At 38.9% G+C, this 15236-nt stretch overlaps 4 protein-coding genes and 1 non-coding gene across 6 annotated transcripts; 2 read left to right on the plus strand and 3 right to left on the minus strand.

The window, feature by feature from the left end:
- LOC120011990 (major allergen Pru ar 1-like) lies at positions 1 to 2175 on the minus strand. The gene is made up of 2 exons (XM_038863203.1): positions 1947 to 2175; positions 1 to 459 (listed from the first exon to the last, which is right to left on the minus strand). The coding sequence occupies exons 1-2, from the start codon at positions 2116 to 2118 to the stop codon at positions 158 to 160; spliced, it is 474 nt and encodes a 157-aa protein (XP_038719131.1). The 5' UTR covers positions 2119 to 2175; the 3' UTR covers positions 1 to 157.
- Positions 2176 to 2972: 797 nt separating this feature from the next.
- Positions 2973 to 4849, plus strand: LOC120013471 (glutathione S-transferase T3-like). Of its 2 annotated transcripts, none has more exons than XM_038865297.1 (3): positions 2973 to 3197; positions 3367 to 4406; positions 4538 to 4849. In XM_038865297.1, the coding sequence occupies exons 2-3, from the start codon at positions 4014 to 4016 to the stop codon at positions 4832 to 4834; spliced, it is 690 nt and encodes a 229-aa protein (XP_038721225.1). In that variant the 5' UTR covers positions 2973 to 3197; positions 3367 to 4013; the 3' UTR covers positions 4835 to 4849. The 2 variants fall into 2 exon arrangements, with proteins under 2 accessions (XP_038721225.1, XP_038721224.1); XM_038865296.1 differs by having other exon boundaries at positions 3379 to 4406.
- Positions 4850 to 5045: 196 nt separating this feature from the next.
- On the minus strand, positions 5046 to 5666 carry LOC120012683. The gene has a single exon (XM_038864118.1). It carries the CDS (start codon positions 5664 to 5666, stop codon positions 5046 to 5048), a length of 621 nt encoding a protein of 206 aa, XP_038720046.1.
- A 5277-nt stretch (positions 5667 to 10943) lies between these two features.
- LOC120011792 (protein DEHYDRATION-INDUCED 19 homolog 4-like) lies at positions 10944 to 13797 on the minus strand. Its single transcript, XM_038862915.1, has 5 exons — positions 13561 to 13797; positions 13299 to 13444; positions 12665 to 12742; positions 11840 to 12099; positions 10944 to 11289 (listed from the first exon to the last, which is right to left on the minus strand). The coding sequence occupies exons 1-5, from the start codon at positions 13625 to 13627 to the stop codon at positions 11181 to 11183; spliced, it is 660 nt and encodes a 219-aa protein (XP_038718843.1). The 5' UTR covers positions 13628 to 13797; the 3' UTR covers positions 10944 to 11180.
- Positions 13798 to 14026: 229 nt separating this feature from the next.
- On the plus strand, positions 14027 to 14100 carry TRNAT-AGU. Its single transcript has one exon. It is a non-coding gene; the product is annotated as a tRNA-Thr (tRNA).
- Positions 14101 to 15236: the final 1136 nt, after the last annotated feature.

Raw genomic sequence — 15236 nt, forward strand, 5'->3', positions numbered from 1 at the left:
AAAGAAAATTGATCATACATTACTAACTTCTTTTTTCAGAATTTTGTCTCGCAATTCGTTTATTCAAACATTTTATTTGAGGATGATAAGAACCACACCCTTAGCCCTTAGGCCATAACCAAGCAAGCATACATAGTAGAAATATATGTATAAATAATCAATTGTATTCATTAGGGTTGTTCAAGAGATAAGCTTCAATGGCCTTGTATAATCCCTTGCCTCTCTCTTCTGCAGCCTTGTGTTTCTCTTCAGTGATCACAGCATCACCCTTGGTGTAGTAAGTGGCAGTGGACTTCCAGATGGATCCTCCATCAGGAGACGGCACAATCTTGCTCTTGAATTCAAGTTTCTCAGTGTCTTCTCCCAAAACATGGCCTTCTATTATGCTGTAATTGTACACCAAGCTCTCTTTGTCTACCAAATCTATCCTGTGCTTTACATGAGTATTATGGGGGACAGCTGCATATATACATATATATACACACACATACTGTTAAGATAAAACATTCTCGTCGGAAAATTGAGAAAAAGCAAAAGTGTCTTATAAGTTAAGATTTAACACTTCGCAAGGCTCAAAACAAGGGTCTTAAGGCTCAAAGCAAATAGTATCTCTACAAACTGTTTGGGTTAGATTTTATTAGATAGTAGTATTGTAGCAGGGATCCAACTATGATGTCGGTTTCACTTAACTCAATCCATTTGGATCACCTGTTGATCTTTTCTAATGTCCTTACAAACAGGCAACCCACAAGTGAGGGGTATCTCAATACCGTATGGGTAACTTATAGGTTTTTATGATATTCAATAAACACACTACCCACATGTGAGAGGATCATAATCTAATATGTATAATTCACTTGTTGAGCCTCGCATAACCAAATCGACAAGTGCATGGGAGTGTTAAAGATAAAAGTCTCAACATCGAAAATTGAAGGAAAAGGTCGGTGTGTGGGATTCTATTCCTCTAGCTGAAGACCTTCGGGTGGATAAGCATCTAAATGTCTCAGATTGGATAGCAGCTGCTCTTCAAAATGGATCAAATTCTGATTTAGTTATTATTGCTACGGTGATATGGGTTTTATGGCATGCTCGAAATGCTACTATACATGAAGGAAAGGCTTTTAACCATGATGATATCCTCCAAAAGGTGTGGCTGTTCACCAATGAGTTTCTCTCTGTAGTGGTGACAAGAAATGGTGGAGGAGATGGCCCACAAGAGGACAGTGTAAGGAATAGGGGCTGGTTGGCTCCTTCTGGTGATAGTTTAAAACTGAATGTTGATGGAGCTATTTTTAAGGAGTGTGGAGGCATAGGAGTTGGTGCTGTCCTTCGGGATCATTATGGCAGAGTGTTGTTTTGTCTATCTGAGATTGTAATGGTGTGTGTTGATCCGATGTTTGCTGAGCTTCTTGCTGTCACGTGTTCCCTCCGATGTCTCGAAGCAGCCGGGTTTCGAGACTTTGTTATTGAGTTGGATGCCTCCAATGTTGTGCGGGCTTTGCAAACAGAAGATTATTTAGACTCTCGCTTAGGCCACTTTGTTCAGGAAGCAAAGTCTATCATGGGTCGTCTTGGGGTGTCTCAATGTCAACACTCTCCTCGCTCGGGTAACGGTGTAGCTCATTCTCTTGCGAGAATGACCAAAAATGTTAGAGGTCGATATGTGTGGTCAAACTCTTATCCTGTTGAAATTGAGGCCTTTGTTGAAAAGGATCAATTTCATCTCCTGTAATGCTGTTTTCTTAATGAAATGTTTCTTCTCAAAAAAAAAAAAAAAAAACACCTCTCAATTGAAGAGGTCATCGTGCAGACGTAAACTCAAAGGCGGACAATACCTCTACAAGTTATTTGTGTTGGATTTTCTTACATGGAGAATTATCGAAGCATATGTAAGTAATCAAAAACATATAATTAGAAGTGTGTGTATATATATATATATGACATACCGAAAGTAATGTTCTTGACGGTTCCAGCACCACCATCGCCTTCAAGGATTTCAATTTTCATGCCAGGAATAACCTTTGGGAAGAAATTGACACCATCAAGGACATAGGCCTTGAACAACCTGGCCGGAGCGACTGCCACAACGGTCTCCGATTCGAAACTGAAAACACCCATGATTTCAACTCAGCAACTGATCACTCGGTATTTCTTGTGTTTGAGATATTGTTGTAAATGTGGTGGAAGGAGTATTTCCTTTTATAAACTTATCACAAGTAACAATAACGGAGTCAAAGTCAGCAGCTTTGAATAACTGTACAAGATAATATATTTATTTAACAAGAGGTGCAGGTGACAAATTCCACTGGAAAGAAAAATCATTTTGAAGCTATTAGTCAAGGATGACACATGTATGCATGAGTAAATTATACAGGCCAGGTCAGGGTACACACTCCAACACTCATGTTCCACTCAATTCCAAATGTGATTTTACTTATGTGTTGTCGGGCGGCCTTATCTCTACTCATTTCTTAAGTCATGATTCACCCATTTGTTACATTTATTGGACTTTCGGATTGTGCCGTCCACGAATGAAGGGGAGTATTAAAAAATAAATGTCTCACATCATCTAATTTGAGTGAATTGTATGTTCATATATGTGATACTCTCTCCTCTCTCTAATAGATTCTTTTAGGGAGAATGTACTGGACGACGGCCACTATAAGTCAATTTTAACAAATTCTACGATAAATAGGGTTTTAATTTAGGTATATTTATTTTTAGCTTGGAAAAAGGAAGACACCCATAAATAATAATAATAATAATAAATAAATAAATAAATAACTATGGCAATGACATGTTGATGCTTGACTTAGTGAACTTCAATTATGGCTGCTATATATATATGCCAGTCAAAGATTTAACAGTTTTGCATGCTTTTCCTATTCAACATAGCATATTTAGCATTGGAAAAACGATGCTATTGTATGTACTTCAATTTCCATGGTGGTATATGGAATTCTCTTCACCATTAAGGGCATCTCCAACAAGAGTCGTAAAGCAGTTCGTAAATGGATAACGGACGATTTGCATACCCATTTCGTCATTTTCGTCAAGCCAACAGAGGTCGCAAACCGATTCGGAAATTTACGACCCCATTTCTGGTTCCCATATTTGCGACTCTGGCAAGGAGAGAGACGAAGGTCGCAAACCAGCGCGGGTGTTGAGCAACGGCTATGAATAGTGCCGAAAACCAGGTATAAATGTTCACATTTATGATCGCTATTCGCTCACCAACACTGTCATTTCTCTTGCTCCCACATCACTATTTCCAAATTGGCAGAGGAATAGTTTGAGATCTCTGCATTTGCATGTTTATAAGCTTCCGATCTACCGAAATTGTGTTGAGATTGGATCTGATCGTAGCTTCGAGTTCAGGTGCCGTACGGTGGCCGAACCGGAAAGGAAGGGGACAGCGAACCAAGAGGCCAAAGGTTGTTTGCTAACTCTCAGCCACTTGTTAGAAGGAAGTGCAGCTTTATTGTCGGGGGGGAATCAACAGGAAGGAAAAATGAAGGTAGATTTTTCTATTCTATTTCCTCCTTTGATAAGGATTGGCTTTAAGTGATAGAGGATGTGATTGGAATTAATTTTTTATTTGGGTAATTTTATTGTGTCAACATACTTGTGTGCGTTTACTTTTGATTATGGCCTATGCAGTTGATGACTTTATTTTTCTGTAGAACAACTTGTGTTGATGGATTGGTTAGTGGCTTTAAGAATTAAGGCTAATTCTAAACGTAGTTTGGGTTCTATAGATGAATGTTAGTTCGTTTAATATTTTCTTATGGGTAATTGTTGTGCTGTTTGAACAGAGCTTGGGTTTGATGGTGAAGTTGAGCAATCTTTGGGTTTGAATTGATTGGTTTAACTTCGACATATATATAGATTACAAATAACTTCTCAGAGTAAAACCAACTTGATGAATTCATGCGTGATGTTTTGAAAGCTCTGAATTGGTTATATGGGCTTATTATCTATATTGTTGAATTGTTTCTTCAATTTGATCAGATATGAATTCCCTATACAATTCATATGCATCGTTGCTCATGAGTGATGAATTAGACGATGATCATCATATTGATCAATTGGATTCACAAATTCCATCCGAGGTTGTGCCTTCAACAAGAACTAGTCGAAGAAGTCAAAATTTCTCAATTGACGATGATAAACTCCTTGTGTCCGCTTGGCTAAATACCAGCAAAGATTCAATTCAAGGGAATGCTCAAAATTCTAACAGATATTGGCAAAGAATTAATGAATTTTTCAACACCCATGGAGGCCCCCGCACCCAAGCATCGCTAAAACAAAGGTGGAATGACATTAACAAGAAGTGTCAAAAATTTTCTGGATATTTAAGCCAAATAGAAGGAAGACACCCTAGCGGACAAACCGAACAAGGAATGGTAATTTTTCCTACTTATAAATATGTGACTAAATTTGTACTGGAATTTTTGTTCATATTGTTGTTTCTTATTGATGTTTCTTGCCATTTGATGATATTTGACAATTTGGGGTTCTTCTATTTCTGATACAGCTTGATAATGCAAAATCCATGTACGCTGAATTAGAGCGTAAACCATTTATGCTTGAACATTGTTGGATTTTATTGAAGGAAGAAGTCAAATGGCAAGAAACTCTCTCAAACAAGAGGCATAAGACTTCTAGTGTCTCCCTACATGACACTCACGAGTCATCGATTGGCGGATATGATGATGAACGTTCAATTAATCAAGATAGACCATTAGGCATGGAATTGTTTTCACGAACGTTGACCAACGGGGATATATTCCATCGGCGAGATAATATCCCATATTGTAATGATGTCCATTAATCATGTAAATTGCTTCAGGTGCACTACCATTAGCTAGTGCGGCGAATACAGGAGATCTTTGAAGCACATTGATATCATTTAGAGACCCTGGCATTCCAAAAAAAGCATGCCAAATCCACAGATCACGTGATGCCACTGCTTCCAAAATAATGGTGGGCGAACGACAATGTCCAGTATACATCCCTTGCCAGGCAGTTGGGCAATTCCTCCATTACCAGTGCATACAATCAATACTTCTAAGCATACCAGGAAAACCACGTTCTTCATTTTGTGCTAATAAACGTTGAACATCGTTTTGGTCGGGTGCCCTCAGGTACCTTTCTCCGAATACTGTAACGACTCCTTTAACAAATCTTCTTAAACTTGCAATTGCAGTACTCTCACCAATCTGTATATACTCGTCCAAAGAGTCTGATGGACTCCCGTATGCAAGGATCCTAACCGCTGCGGTGATCTTTTGAAGAGCAGAGAGCCCTAAAACTCCAGCTGCATTCCGTCTCTGGACAAAATATGCATCATTCGCTACCACAGCATTTGCAATACGGAGAAAAAGATTTCGACTCATTCGAAATCTTCTCCTGAATAGACCTTCGTGGTAAACAGGATCTGGCTTGAAATAGTCATTCCACAATCTGGAGTGACCGTCAACATGATTACGTTGAACAATTCTATGGCCTGGAATGGAACCACGGTGGCCAGTTCGTCTCCTCCCATTTGCTTCTTGATCATCTGTCTCTCGTGCATTAAAAAGCTGCTCCAACTCATCTTCAGAGTCGGACTCAAAGGCAAGGAATTCCCTCAAAATCTCATAACTAACATTTGGGTGATCCATGGAGAAGTTTGAAGTTTGTGATAAGATTTTTATGTAAAATACACAATGATTTGACACAAAATGATGAATGAAGGCTACACATATTTATACATTAATTAAAAATAATAAAAAAAAGTGGTAAATTAGATGGAAACCAATTTTACATACTCATTGTTGGAGTGAGATTCCATTAAAATATGTATATGGGTTTGTATATCACTATTCAAGTATGCATAGTACAATTATGCATATCCATTTTTATACCTCTTGTTGGAGATGCCCTAGTATCATTGAAGAGGATCGTGATTGACTTTTTCCTGAAGAACTAATTGGTATCGATTGCCACGCTCCAAAAATTTCTTTATTTTCGTTTACGAAACTAAAACTTGTTGACATTCAACTATCAGAGTTAGAATATATGAAGATTATAAGTGAATTTGGCAGAACTGTTTCATACCAATATTCAAGCAAATCTGGCTTATAAAGCCTTACACGAGAATGAAAAACTGAAAGTTGCAGCCCACGTTTACATGACCTAATACGTGGTATAACTACTTTGGAAAAAGTCAAAACAGATATCCTCTATAATTGAGGATTATTAATAAACAAATTCCTAATTAATAGCCTAATGAAAAGGAACATAAAATCCATGGCATTTCCTCTCTTAAACTGATCATGTCCAGTAATCAGTTTATAACAGAACCAGTACACATTCCAAGTCGACTTCTCATTTTCACAAAATCATCAAGTTTGAGGGGCTTTGTCATAATGTCTGCAACTTGTTCTTGAGTTCCACAGTGAACCATTTCAACCACTCCATCGTTTGTGAGCTCTCGAAGGAAGTGGAAACGAACATCAATGTGTTTGCTTTGACCATGTAACACTGGATTCTTTGAGAGCTTTATAGTTGAGCTGTTGTCACAAAATACCACTGTAGCTTCACTTTGCTCATGATCAACTTCTCCTAAAATTCTCCTCATCCATACAGCTTGGCAGGAACAAGATGCAGCTGCTATGAATTCTGCCTCTGTGGTAGAAAGGGTAACAATGGGCTGCTTCTTCGAAGACCATGAGACAGCGCCTGACCCAAGCATAAAGACATATCCCGAAGTGCTTTTCCTATCCTCAAGATCACCTCCGTAATCACTATCGACATAGGCAATTAGATTACTTCCTCCTCCCTTACTGTATAGCACCCCAAAATCAATAGTCCCCTTTAGATATCTCAATATTCTTTTTGCAGCTTGCAAGTGTAACTGGGTGGGATTCTCCATATATCTACTTATCAGACTCACAGAAAAGGCAATGTCAGGCCTAGTAGCTTTGAGATACATGAGGCCTCCTACAATCTGTTTATAGGAAGTGTTGTCAATCTTTTGTCCTCCTTCATCTTTAGTCAACTTAAATCCAGGTACAATAGGATTTAAAACCGAATTGCAATCACTCATCTGGAACCTCTTCAGTACTTCCAAAGTATACTTCTTTTGTCCTATGAAAATTCCATGGTCACCCTGTTGGACTTCTATTCCCAGGAAAAATCTCAGCTTGCCTAAGTCACTCATGTCAAACTCTGTCATCATTGAATGCTTGAAGTCCTTGAACAAATCTTCATTGTTTCCAGTAAAAATTAAGTCATCTACATAGAGACAAGCAACCAGAAAAGCTCCTCCTTCTGATTTCTTAGTGAAAAGAGTATGCTCATAGGGACATTTCTCAAAGCCTTCCCGTAGAAAATAGCTCTCAATTCGACTGTACCAAGCCCTGGGGGCTTATTTAAGGTCATACAGTGCCTTTTTCAGTCTATAAACTTTGTTCTCCTCTCCTTTTTTCTCATAACCCAGTGGTTGATCTACAAATACTTCTTCACTCAACTCTCCATGAAGGAAAGCTGATTTCACATCAAGTTGGTACACTAGCCAGTCATTATGTGCAGCAAGTGAGAGTACTAACCTGATTGTATCTAGTCGAGCCACAGGAGCAAAAACCTCTGAGTAGTCCACGCCATATTGTTGTGAGTAACCTTTTGCCACAAGCCGTGCTTTGTGTTTTTGAATCTCACCCTTCTCATTGAGCTTGGTTTTATAAATCCATTTGACTCCAATGCTCTTAGCTCCCTTTGGTAAATCAGTGAGTTCCCAAGTTCCATTCTTCTCTATAGCTTGCATCTCTGAGTCCATTGCAGCCTTCCATTTTGCACTTTTAATAGCCTCTGAAAATTGCACAGGATCACTATCAGCATACAAAGCAAAATTGACACCATCATTTCCTTCTTCAGGTAGGAATTCTCCACTTTCATAGTCTTCCATCCACCGTGGTGGTCTCCTGACCCTCCTTTCTCTTGTTGAAAATGAGTCTGCTACTTCTTGAAATTCTTCTGAGTCATTGTTGGTTTCTTCTAACACAGGTTCACTGAAAGTAGTTTCCCTCTCCTCAAAGCCATCATCATGAATACTGGCAGTTTCATCATCATCACCCCAGCTTAATGCAGCTTGAATATCCTGTGTATAACTTCCATCCCAATCCCAACATTCATCTTCCTTAAACACAACATCTCTATTCACAATGATTTTCTTCAAGATTGGATCATAAAGCCTATATGCTTTTGATTCCTCACTAACACCAAGAAAGACACATTTCAAACTTTTATCATCTAGTTTGGCTCTCTTATGATCTGCAATGTGAGCATAGCAAAGACATCCAAACACTCTAAAATAATCAACTATAGGCTTAATTCCACTCCAAGCCTCCTCAGGAGTAATATTGCGAACTGCTAGAGTGGGACACCTATTCAAAATGTGAATTGTCCAATTTACTGCTTCAGGCCAGAAAGTTTTTGGAACTTTCTTTCCTGAAAGCATGGATCTTACCATGTTCATCACCGTTTGGTTCTTCCTTTCAGCTACTCCATTCTGCTGGGGAGTGTAAGGAGTTGTCAATTGCCTTTGAATTCCATGTACTGCACAAAATTCTTTGAAGGCTTGTGAGGTGTATTCACCACCTCTATCAGAACGCAAAGCTTTAATGCAACAACCAGCTTCCTTTTCAACATGACTTTTAAAAAGCTTAAAAACACTTAATGCTTCAGATTTTTCAAACAGAAAATAGGTCCAAGTCTTGCGACTGAAATCATCGATAAAGTTAATCAAATATTTCTTGTTGCTATTTGAAACAGGTGTAATAGGACCGCATATATCTGAATGTACCAATTGAAGTACCTGAGATGCCCTCCATGTAGTTTCCTTAGGGAATGAATCCCTATGTTGTTTGCCCACGAGGCAATCTTCACAAACTCTTGGTTGTGCACTGAGTTTTGGCAGGCCACGCACCATCTCTTTTTGTTGTAGAACTTTGATGCCCTTGTAGCTTAAGTGCCCAAGTCGGCGATGCCACAAGGTGTCAAGATCATCTGAGGTAGTGCTAAAACACTGTTGATTTTGCAGAATTTGTTTGACAAGCAAAATGAACATCCTGTTTAATGACATCGAGGTCTCCATTATCAGTCCTCTTCCTGGATAATAAATTTTGCATTTGTTGTTCTTGATAAGAATGGTAACACCTCGTTCCTGAAGTTGTCCAATACTCAAGAGGTTGTTCTTAAGATCAGGAACATAAAACACTTCAGAAACAGTCTGTGATGTGCCATTGACCTCCATACGTACACTCCATTTTCCCATGACTGCCAGACTTGAGTTATTTCCCAACTTCACCTTCTCTCTGAAACTGGCATCAAAAGAGAAGAAAAGTTCTTTCTTACCACACATGTGATTGCTACACCCGGAGTCAAGAAACCATGCTTCCTGATTCTGCTCTTTTTCAACATCAATGTATGCCATGAGTAACATCTCTTCATGAGTCTCAACAAAATTAGCCTTGACGTCCCTTCCTTTCTTAGGACACTCATATTGAAAGTGTCCTAAGTCATGACAACTGTAGCATTCCACAAGAGATTTATCAAAGTACTGCCTACCTCTTCCACCTGCTCTTCCCCTTCCTCTAAAATTGCTTCGACCTCTTCCTCTTCCTCCTACATATTCCCCATGAGTGATCTTCAGTGCTTGCTCTTCAGACTCATGAGTGTTCATCCGCTGCTCACGTACCAGAAGACTACTTTGCAGTTGATCGATGGACATGGTCTCCAAATCATTGGATTCCTCGATAGAGCATACAACATAGTCAAATTTAGAGGTCATTGAGCGAAGAATCTTCTCTATAACCACTACGTCATCCATCTTCTCACCATGGATCCTTATCTTGTTGACAATTGTGAGCGTCCGACCGAAGTATTCATCCACAGATTCTCCTCCCCTCATGTGGAGGACTTCAAACTCCTTCCTCAAAGCTTGCAATTGGGCTCTCTTCACCTTTGCACTGCCCTGGTACTTCTGCTTCATAGACTCCCATATAGCCTTTGATGTATCTTTGTTCAAAATAGTTTCTAAAATTGACCGATCAATGGCCTGAAATAGATAATTTTTAGCTCTCAGGTCTTTCAGCCTTTGATCAGAGACAGTCTTCTTTTGCTCCTCAGTGAACTCGTTACCCTCTGCTGCTGCAGGAACGCCATTCTCCACGATACTCCAATACTCCTTTGATCGTAAAAAATTCTCCATTAGCATACTCTAATGATCGTAATGTCCATCGAACCTAGGAATTGCAGGTTGGACAAAATTGTTCTCTGATGTCATGTTCTTGTGACTGCAACACAATCAGGCCACGTGATGGTGGCTCCGATACCAAATATCAGAGTTAGAATATATGAAGATTATAAGTGAATTTGGCAGAACTGTTTCATACCAATATTCAAGCAAATCTGGCTTATAAAGCCTTACACGAGAATGAAAAACTGAAAGTTGCAGCCCACGTTTACATGACCTAATACGTGGTATAACTACTTTGGAAAAAGTCAAAACAGATATCCTCTATAATTGAGGATTATTAATAAACAAATTCCTAATTAATAGCCTAATGAAAAGGAACATAAAATCCATGACATCAACTACGTTCACATTGTTTTCCTTTCCAGATTTCTTTCTTCAGTCACTGGGAACCCAAGCACTCTCTTTGGGATCCTTTTTCAGATTTATTTAGTCACTGGGAACTCGAGCACTCTCTTTTTCGGATCCAGGAGAGGAAAGGAGAGGGGAATAAGGTGGTCTGGTCTGGATGATGACCAACAGTTATGCAGTTTGTAAATAGCAAAGTACCGACATTTTTGCAGTTGGGAGTCAGTTTCATTAAATACAATATGCATATCAGCTTTTAGATCAACTGGTTCTACAACACAGCACGCATGACACATCTACTTAATTAGAACCCCAGGGTTTTTTCCTTCACCAGTCTGGTAAGAGAACAACCACAGAGGAACGAGGTTTTAAACCTTATTATACACATAATATTTACATACAACGGGAGAAATACCCCCAATTCTTACCACTTATCACAAAATATTAAACGCTTCCCCTCACTACTTCTGACCCAGTCCTACTATCACCATCTCTAGACAATGCTGTCCTGTGCTTGCAAACACATTCTCGTTTATAAGATGTCATCAAGCATTGTAGACAGCAACAGTCCTTGCACAAACTCACTCTTCCGAGCCTTCTCCTCTTGATCCTTGTCTGATAAAGGTGGAGCTTGAACTTTTCTGTATCCAAAACAGTGCTAAACATCAGAGATTGATTGTGAAGGTAAGGCGCCAAGTTCGTCATCAGTAAGCAGTGCACTTAACACTTCATGATGTGTAGATATATACTTTAAACATGGTAGCTAGATCTATTACTACAACGAGAACACGATTGTGTCCACCGGAAGCTATTAACATGAGCAGGGATTTTAAGAGAACGGTATCACTAGCGACCAATTAATGTCACTCAAGTAAAAACAGAACTAAATTCAAATGAGCAACACACTGGGGATTCATACTAAGCATTCAAGCCCAACCTACACAAAAATCGTCCTCCACTCTAACCCTCTTTCCCCATTAACAAGGACGAAAATAACAACTGAATGTCATTTCTCATAGCAAAAATAAAAGCACAATGTCATGTGGATTAACATTATCAAACTGAAAACTTCCCAAAAAAAATTTGTCTTAGTGTGAAACTTCATTACCCACACTAGAAGAAGCCCTGGGCGCTCAAGATTCAAAAAGAAAAAAAAAATCAACATTGCTTCAGACAATAGATGGCTCATACCTATCTAGAAATTCCACTTCTGAAGTTTCCTGCACAGAGCTTGCTTCATATGAAGGAAGCGGTTCTACAATCACAGGTTCATCAACAGCAGGGTTAAATATAAATGACGACAACAATGGATCAGGCTCTGTGTTGGAGGAAGAAATAATGCACGAGGTTCCACTAAGAAGGGACTGTAAATTTCCTTCCCGCAGCTCTTTTCTCAACATCGAGAATGAGGAATTAGATCCGCCCTTACGCAATCTCCTCTTACGCTGCACGTGATCTATAGTCAAGGAAAGTTGCAAACTCTCAAGTGTTGCCACACAGAAGAAATGAGACTGAGCAACTAAAAGAACAGGAGTAGATGCTACACAGAAAAAATAGAAGTTACAAGTAAATGATGATTTACATAAAAAAAAGATGCATATGCAGACTGGTTTACATGAACCCAAGGGCAAAAAATGAGAATGGCCATGGTCATCTTTAATGGAAACACAACCAACGGAAATAGAAACTTGTCAAGCAATTCAGGGTGATGACTCTCAGGGGAGTCCGCTCATCTTGCTAACTATCCCAAGCAAAAACATAAACCGAAACTTGAAATATTTGTGTTTCCTATAAATTTCAACAAACATGGATATTCAGATTCAATCAACTTCAATTTAGAATTTTAGAGTCAACTTCAACTTTTTAAGTCCTAGACGCCAGTCCCAAACATGGTGAGTTTGATTTTTTTTCCTTTCCTTGAGAGAATTCACAAAACAGCCCTCTCAGTTTAGCAAAAATACCAAAATTAAAACAAGTGACAGAACATAAACATTGACAACATGATATAAAGGATATTTTTAAAAAGCTCCCATGTTGCATGGTAATGTGGCCAACGAGATTCATTCCCACTCTTTTTGCACAAACTGGGCACACCTGAAAGAAACAGTCCCAAAAAAATCAATGATCACATATTCAACAAATGATTCCCTCTTGCTATCAACTTGAGCTTTTAGGATATATGAAATGGGAACTTCCTAGCTTAAATATTTTTTTTTCCTCAGGTCATCAACATATAGCATGCATCTTTATAGTCTGTCTGTAACTGTGCTTTTAAAAAATTACTTTTCCACTCAAGACAACGGAAATCCAGGACTCTCAAACTCAGTAATAACTTCCCCTTTTCTCATATCTCCATTCGCCATCACCGATGCCATAAGAACTCCACAACCCGGATTCATTATACTAAAAAGGGTGATGCTATAAGTATAAAAAATATGATATAAGTAAACTGCCTATTACTTTTCTCTGCAATTGTTTAAAAACTTTGTAATATAATCACTTCATATGCGATAGCACACTCTTAAGCATACAAAACTAAACACCTCCCGTGCAAAACGCTCCGCGCACACTCTCTAGCTATACAAAGACAAAAAAATATTGAAAAACCATACAAAAGTACAAAAAATGGACAATAGTAAACAAAAATTACCCCGTTCTTAGCTTCAATCGGATGGTCTTCATCGATGTGGCAACAAAGCCCAACAATGTCGAAGTCCTCAGCACAAAACGGGCATAAGAACTCCAGTCTAGAATCCTCGTCGACCTCTATCTCATCGTGCCCTCCATATAACAGATCTAATCCAAAGCAGAAAACCACAAGGCAAATATAAATAATAAACAATTTCCACTTCCGCGGAAACAAACGAAAATGGAGGAGCAACAAAATCGGAAATTCAGGACAAGGAACAAACCAGATCGTGATTGGTATCGCCGGGAAGAAGTTGCCGAGAGACGAGCATTCCGCGAATCAGACGCCATCCGATTGACAAAAAAGAGCGTTTCGTTACAAAGAGTAGACTTTGGCGGCGGCCGTGTAAAATATGGTTAAAGTCTTAGGCATATAAATATACAGAAAACATAAACCCTAGAAGTCGAGGGAGACGGTGAGGAATGCGCCACGAAATTGTAAGAGGGAGTAGAGGAACCCTCCACCGAACTTCTGGCAGACTGTTTTTATTGTCTAACGTCTTGCAGTCATGCCCCTCATATTTGTCTGGAATTGCGCAATTGCCCCTCAACGACGACTGGTGGAGATTGCGTCACATGGAGGAATTTGATTGGACAGACGTCTCAGTGGGCTATCAAAGCGCGTCGGCTTTTAACGTCTTCAGTATAAGTTTCGTTGTTAAAAGAAACCAGTGACCCACACACCAAAAAGCTCTCGTAGCTCAGTTGGTTAGAGCACCCGTTTAGTAAGCGGGAGGTCTTGAGTTCGACTCTCAACGAGAGCATAAGTTTTTTTTGGGCTTAAAAAAGCTGCATTTTGGAAGTTCGACCAGCCCAGCCCGTTTTTTGCAGCAAATTAGGTGGGCTATATCAAGCCCAACATACAGTGACTACTGAGTACTGACTAGCACTTAATTGGGCATAATTTAATGGTTCGCCGTAGAGGGCCCTATAGGCTTTTCATGTTCTCATATGTTAGGCCCACGGTGGCTAAACTGAATTGTAATTTGCTCCATATATATATATATTATTACATGCAATTGTCTTAGGTGAAGCAACAACCATGATGCTTCAGTTCGTGATAAAAACTCAACTATAGTTGTGGGTAAAGATCAATCATCTATGGACCTGCAACAGCAACTTGCATGGCTTCTTTTGGGAATTTGTTCATAAATGCTCTCCTCAGCTAACCAAGTGACCAGAAAATTCTTTGTGGGTGACAGCTTTGATTGGCGTCAAGCGATACTTTCGTAATTGACTCGCTCCAATCATGGACATAGAGATAAGTGGCTCAACCATGATTGGATTATGTTTTTTTATCAATATCGAAATTGTACAAATTTGTCTTTAAAAGCCTAATATAGGTCTAAACTTGCAAACATCTTTGTAGTAAACCTTAAGGCAGTAAATATTTGTAAACTTTCCCTGCCAAGTACGACACGCTCTAGGTCAAATGACTCAAATCCTTTGAAAGCAGAATCAAATGGTGTGGACCAACCTTGATTAACTGCAAGCCTGGCAAATGTACTGTTTCTTAAAACTATTCTAACTCATTGGCTGGCCAGGAAGTTCCATAGCTAGATTCAATATTTCAGTATATTCTGAAAAGAGATTCATGCATCCTTTTATGAACCAATCACATATTACACATGCATACACTTTTGACTTGGAAAATATTGTCTCGTGTGTGGAATCTCATTTTTTTTATTAAATATTTTTTAACTAATACGAATTGCAACTAAGAAATCCACAATCCAATCCATTATATATGGATCACAACCTAAACTTATATAATGTAATTCTCATATATTATAAAAAAATCAAAGGTATTTGTGTTAGGAATAACCAAGAGATAGAGGGGTGAAATCATTCCAACTGATTCCTTGGATCTAAATCGTTGGAATGATTTTCAGCCTCCAAT

Source organism: Tripterygium wilfordii, chromosome 13 (genome assembly GCF_013401445.1).
Source record: "Tripterygium wilfordii isolate XIE 37 chromosome 13, ASM1340144v1, whole genome shotgun sequence".
NCBI classification, from domain to species: domain Eukaryota; kingdom Viridiplantae; phylum Streptophyta; class Magnoliopsida; order Celastrales; family Celastraceae; genus Tripterygium; species Tripterygium wilfordii.

What these genes read in the sequence shown, in the direction of transcription:
- LOC120012683 (XM_038864118.1), bottom strand. Translation starts at nt 5,666, where the DNA reads ATGGATCACCCAAATGTTAGTTATGAGATTTTGAGGGAATTCCTTGCC.
- LOC120011990 (XM_038863203.1), bottom strand. Translation starts at nt 2,118, where the DNA reads ATGGGTGTTTTCAGTTTCGAATCGGAGACCGTTGTGGCAGTCGCTCCG. An exon ending in CGTCAAGAACATTACTTTCG is followed by an intron (nt 460 to 1,946) that starts GTATGTCATATA and finishes GTATATATGCAG; the next exon opens with CTGTCCCCCATAATACTCAT.
- LOC120013471 (XM_038865297.1), top strand. Translation starts at nt 4,014, where the DNA reads ATGAATTCCCTATACAATTCATATGCATCGTTGCTCATGAGTGATGAA. An exon ending in GACAAACCGAACAAGGAATG is followed by an intron (nt 4,407 to 4,537) that starts GTAATTTTTCCT and finishes TTTCTGATACAG; the next exon opens with CTTGATAATGCAAAATCCAT.
- LOC120011792 (XM_038862915.1), bottom strand. Translation starts at nt 13,627, where the DNA reads ATGGCGTCTGATTCGCGGAATGCTCGTCTCTCGGCAACTTCTTCCCGG. An exon ending in CGATTGAAGCTAAGAACGGG is followed by an intron (nt 12,743 to 13,298) that starts GTAATTTTTGTT and finishes TGTTTCTTTCAG; the next exon opens with GTGTGCCCAGTTTGTGCAAA. An exon ending in AACATGGGAGCTTTTTAAAA is followed by an intron (nt 12,100 to 12,664) that starts ATATCCTTTATA and finishes ACTATAGATCAC; the next exon opens with GTGCAGCGTAAGAGGAGATT.